This window comes from Falco naumanni, chromosome 11, assembly GCF_017639655.2.
Source record: "Falco naumanni isolate bFalNau1 chromosome 11, bFalNau1.pat, whole genome shotgun sequence".
NCBI lineage: Eukaryota > Metazoa > Chordata > Aves > Falconiformes > Falconidae > Falco > Falco naumanni.
In genome coordinates this window covers 10,206,205-10,212,018 of record NC_054064.1, presented here as the reverse complement: position 1 = coordinate 10,212,018, position 5,814 = coordinate 10,206,205, and the positions used below count along the sequence as shown (strand labels likewise).

The window sequence follows — 5,814 nt, the reverse complement described above, 5'->3', positions numbered from 1 at the left end:
CAGCAGAGGGAGGAAATGAAGAGTGGGCCCATACTAATTACAGTCAAAAGAAAAATGTTACTTGAAGGCAGGGTAGCTGATATTTCATAGTTACCTTTTGTCTTCTGCAAGGTTAAAGCTATGTAAACAGTGACATTTGGTCTATGTTAGCTGTGTCAGAACAAACAGGAGGATGCCCCTTGTGTGGGAGGCATAGCTGTTATTCCTACTTCACAGGAATTGGATTTATTCCTACTGATCCTCGAAACTTAATTCATGTAAGAGTGCCAACTGGAGATGGGCTTACAATGTTTCAGGAGCATTCATGTTTTGCAATCAGAGACTCCCTCAGATATGCATCATACTGCGAGACCAGATTATAGTCTTCTGCATTTACTGGCCTTGAAAGTAACAAGGTGTGATTTGCAGTGGCTTCCAGCTGCGACAGTAAGTGATGGTGGAAGCGAGTAGCAACTGCCTCTTAGCTATGCTCCTTCCAGCAGAGCTTTGCTTGTAACACTGAAGGAGGTCCTAAGGTCCCCGAAGGGTGGCAGCATGAACACAGTTTGCTCTCCCCATGAGATGACGTACGTCTGTGGGTTTATAGCTTCTCCATTTGGTATGGAATAATGGAGTGTGCCTGACTAAGCTCATGTGATTCTGGAAAATGGAAAATCTGCAAGGGTGAGATAAAATCTTGTATTGCCACCTGTGTGATAGCTGTGTCTCATGATGGTAACTCATTAAGATGAGGGCATGCTTTGTTTTATTTCTGCTATGAGCTCTAAAGTCACAAGGTCTTAAATACTTTAGACATGGTAGTGCCTGTGCATAATTGCAACTTTTCTTCATTTGCTTTATTTCTCATCACAGCCCACTGTGGTATAGACTACTCATGATACTGTATATTTTAGAGTAAATACAACACAACATTTGCAGTGAAGTTTAATGGCCTTTGATGCTAGTATTGGTATTGTAAATTAGAGTCTGGAACTTGCCAAGATTAGGTTGAGTACTAATATCACAAGGAAAGCAACTACTAGTGAGTCTCACCAGTTGCTGTCTCTCTATGCAAGCAAGCACAGGTGATCTGCTGTGTTCAACATGTCATCAGTATAGAAATGGATTGAACTGTATGTCAGTGATTAAATGTTTTCTATATCTGAGATGTATCTTGGGTGCTGGTAGCTGGGGGATTATGCAAAATAGGAAGGAAATTTAGACTTGCTTCTCTTTTTTTCCTTTTCTTTTTGGGAGTCATGAGGATGAGTCTATGTGAGTCAGGATCACCCACCTCGGATAACTAAGATTACGGTTGTGTAAAATGGATGAAAAAGAGAAAAGATAGCATGGGGAAAATGAGTATTTGGCTAAGATGATGGGAAGCAGTGGCATAGTGGGACAGAAGGGAACAATGTGTTTCAATATTTCAGTGATTTCAATGGAAAGATCACTTAAAATGTAAAATAACCACAAAATTTTATTTTTAAGTAATTTAATTGAAGAGTTGCTTATTGTTTTGCAATAAATTAAACAGAAAAGATGCTACATACCTGCCTGTTGAATACAAACTTAGTAAAACACAGCTTATATAATTCTTATATAATTTAAAAAATATAAATTTTAAGACATAACAATTTATAATATATTTACATAGCACAATAGCATCATGGAACTGCACTCACACTTATTAACACTTCACAGACTAGAAAAAAAGCCATTAGTCAGTCTTATCTGGGCATTTTCTTGTTAGGCACAAAACTGCCAGTCATCCTTGTTCTTCTGAACTTGGTAACCTTTCCCCAACGCTTAGCTTGCTAGTCTTGCACTTCCTAACATTCAACAGTTCTTTGGGATCTAAGACTTGGTTCAATGTTCACAGCATAGTTCAAACAATAAATAATATCCATATGCTGTCTTGGCTCCATAACATATGGGAAGAGAGGATTTTCTCCCTGTGCTGCTCTCACCCTTGTAACAGTCTTGCCAGCTTTTATCCTGCGGTCTCTTGGCTGTGGAGCTGTTTGCATCTCGCTTGTACCCCTCCTCCCAAGGCCAGGGTATTCCTTGCCAAGATCCAACCACCTTGAAGGATTTCTCCGCGGGATATTTGACACAGAGTCTACTTGGCTCTTCACTGCCTCAAGCACTTCATTTTGAGGTGTTGGTTTGCAGCTGGTTCAAAAGGTTCAGGTAGGCTTTGGATTTCAAAAACCTGGGATATGAATCCCTTTCCATGAGGATGTACACAGTTTTCTGGGCTTCATCAAAACTTGTGTGAGTTGGGTCTTGAGCCCTTTTGGCTGTTGCTTCCCTCATCTGATAGTCAATATTTATCTGGAAAGTGAAAAACAAATGCCATTGACATCTTTAAAATGTACTCTCTTTCTACATCTATCACTTTGTTCTGTCAATGAACAAGTTCACAGCCTTAAAACTCAGTGTGAGTCCAATATCAAAATTGCAAAATGAGATAATTTTAACATTTACATCCCAGTTATGCACAAAAATTGTTGCTCACTATAGAAATGTGGTTTCTTATGGAGTCAGAGGTAATACAACTCAATAATGGAGTAAGTAGAGGAACAAACTCCAATTAAAACCTAGGATAGATCTTGTGTGTAATGAGTCTCCAGTCTGAAATATGATCAACACACACTACTTCTAATTCTCCAGAATGTATTTTAAAAAAACAAGAAATATTCCACAGCTGTCCTACTAGCAAAGCTCTAAGTATCTGATTCCAAACACTAGCAGTAATTCCATCTGGGCTGGCTTGGTGAACAGCAACGTTTGCTGAGCTGCTGGTGCCTCTGCTGAGCTTCTGCTAGTGGTGCTCCCATGTACTGGCCTGTGTCGTGTGACTCCACTCTCGTGGCTGAAGACAATAATGATGCAAGTACACTTGTAAAAACCTATGTCTGTGGCTTCATCCCATGTAACTGAATGAACATGTAAGCATCTCATCTATTTTCTGATTTTCCAGAATCCTTGCACTCTAACACTACACAGATACTAATTTTGTACGTACCTGTTTAATAGCATCTGACTGAACAAACTCCTCATAAATCCTCTCTGCTTTGCCTTGTAAGTGATCAGACTTGGTTTTCTTGTAATCCTCACAAGCCAACCAGAACTCAATGTTTTCCTCGCTGAACTCTGACTTTAGGAACTCCCGGAAGACACCTTGGCCACCTAAAGCCAACGCAAACACATCATCATTTATAGCATATTTGTGACCAGGGAGGATAAAATAATCAACAAGAGTTGTATTAAAATCTTGCCAAAATACACTGTTATACCCTCCTTCAGCATACCATAGATACTCTGATATTAAGGGTGATGGGAGTTTTCCTAATTATGTTCACTGCTTTTAGATCTAGACCCTGGGTACCAAAATACATGAATGGATTCTAGTCCTCCCTCAGTGCATTGTATTAGGGTACAAGTGGAGGGAAAATTCTAAATCAAACCAGTATGTTATACAAGGACAGAAGACTGGTCAAAAAACACTGAACGGAGCTATTTGAGGTTTATTTACTATACTGGGAGTAGGAAATGGAAGAAAAAACCCAGACTTTAACAAACTTTAACAGTGGCCTTGTTACACTGGAGCTGTAAATAACTGAAATGCAACTGGTCGGTCTCTGGCAGTGTGTGCAGAATGCTATGGCTTTGCCTATTTGGCAAAATCAGATAAGAGTTTGTCCACAGAGTAAGAAAAAAGTCATCTTGGAGTAACAGACTTACTTTGGCTGGCCAAGAGCTTTTCCAAAGACTGGGACCACTGTATTACTTCCTCTGCAGAAAGCCTAAGATGATAAGAAAAAAAAAAAAGGCTTTAGGCAAGAAAACACGTGGGGTTTTTTGCATGTTTAAAGGAGACAGATTGCATAATTTGCTATTCTGTTCTAGGAATATGTGCCAGGTATTTATTAAATTTATGATTTTCACATAATCTGAGACCCTGGAGGCAAGTCAACATTGAGAAAAATCATTAGAGAGATGGGAAACCAAGGAGCTATGATGTTATCCTGAATTCTGTTGCCAGAAAGATAAGCTTTTACTGTAACTCTGACCGTTAATTTTGTATCTGTACTTCTGTTTCCATATTCCTGAAATAAGAATAGTAATACACCTGCTCTTCACTTGAGTGTGAAGCACCATTTCTTGCAAATCTTTAGGGAATGGATATAATGTCCCTCTGAAGAAAATAGATTTAACGGAGGTGTCTTGTCCCTCATTGTTTGATGCAAACTTATCATGTAAAATAATCCTTAAGTCCAAAATAGTTTCTACTTCCTATTTTTTACATCTTTTGCATTTTGGAAATTCTAGGCATTGTTATAGTATTTACTGCTCTAGAAGTAGCTTAGAAATTAACTAAATAGTTTACCATATCCTTATCTAGTATAGTTATATTTTGTTATAGTTTAGCGTATCTTGGTACTTACATGAAGTTTCTGGAGTTAGAAGTCTTGATCCCAGATTCGATACGTGGTACCATGCACTTCAGATAATTTTTGAGATCTGCACCACTGAAACCAATGAACAAACATTTTTGTAATCCATTAAAATTGTAGTTGCATTTCAATTCTACTTAAATCTCTTAAACAGAGGCAGACAGCTCCATCCTATGACTGAAGTCTGGGGAGTTACATATCCAAGTAATTTTTTTTAAAAGACTGAGGCTCCCAGTGTATCTGAAATCTACTCCTGATTGATAAGGGAATCAATTCATTGGTGTGCATCAGCGCAAGCCATTTTTAATGATGCTGTAGTCCTGGGCTTTGAGAAGGCTGTACAGTCATTTAGCCTGAAACACGGTGCTAATTCTTAATCTCCAAGATTCTAGTGCTATGTTCACTTCTAATACATTTGAGTTTATACTAAGATGTATATACTTACAAAGCCTTTTGCTTCTTTTTATGGATTTTGCCTTCTGCCAGCTTGCAGTCGTCTTTTCCATTTAATTCAGTCATGTTGCTGTGGGGGAAAAAAAATCCTGGCATCTTACTTTAACGTGAAGCGACTTTTGAAACGATAATCCTCCAAGCACCAAATGACAGTTCACTGACTCTGCTACCGCCTTTTATTGACGCAGGCAGCCCTGCTAGTTGGTGTGAACAGATCTGTTTATCATGTATCCTCACCACAAATGGTGGAAGTTCCCTTTTTGCAGGGCACAGTGACGTGAGTCCTTTGAGAAAGAAAACAGACAGCAGGGTCTCGTGGTTGAGGTTAAACCAGATGAGACTGAATTACTGTGGGTTTGTTTTCTGTGTCTGTGTATGTCTGTGTTACCAAAAAAAAAAAAAAATCCCCTCTAGAACTTTGAATTCTTGTCCCTTTCTGATTGGTACTTTCAAACCAGAAGTACTGCTTGGTTTTATCAAATGGGCTGAAAATACTGCAGTTTTGTCTTGACAAAGTTCACCTGCTACATGCCTGCATTCTGAAATTTTGTACTTTACTATTGATTAGATGGGCTCAATGGAATATTACAAAAAAGTGCCTTAAGATATGCCAGTGTTATTAAGGTTCCATATGCAACAAGCTATTTGCAAGTCACCAGTTGCTCTTTAAACTAGAATACTGTGTTAGACAGAGACATCTGTTTTGTTTAGACATGTGCTGTGAAAATATTTAGAAGTGATTTTCATAGGAAAGGGCTTTGAAGCAGCGAGAACTCATCTAATTTGGTTTAATTTTTCAAAGTCAGATTATTTGGAAGCACACTGCCATAGTTCAGTGATGTCTCCATAATTTTAAGTGATTTGGGATGTGCAAAGATTGATTAAAGAGCTGTTGTTTGTAAAGACAACATGAACATTA

At 38.5% G+C, this 5,814-nt stretch overlaps 1 protein-coding gene across 1 annotated transcript; it reads right to left on the bottom strand.

Annotated features, from left to right (window-relative positions):
• Positions 1-1,486: 1,486 nt before the first annotated feature.
• Positions 1,487-5,115, bottom strand: RGS1 (regulator of G protein signaling 1). The gene is made up of 5 exons (XM_040611224.1): positions 4,888-5,115; positions 4,434-4,517; positions 3,730-3,791; positions 3,011-3,174; positions 1,487-2,316 (listed from the first exon to the last, which is right to left on the bottom strand). The coding sequence occupies exons 1-5, from the start codon at positions 4,989-4,991 to the stop codon at positions 2,131-2,133; spliced, it is 600 nt and encodes a 199-aa protein (XP_040467158.1). The 5' UTR covers positions 4,992-5,115; the 3' UTR covers positions 1,487-2,130.
• Between the last annotated feature and the right edge of the window lie 699 nt (positions 5,116-5,814).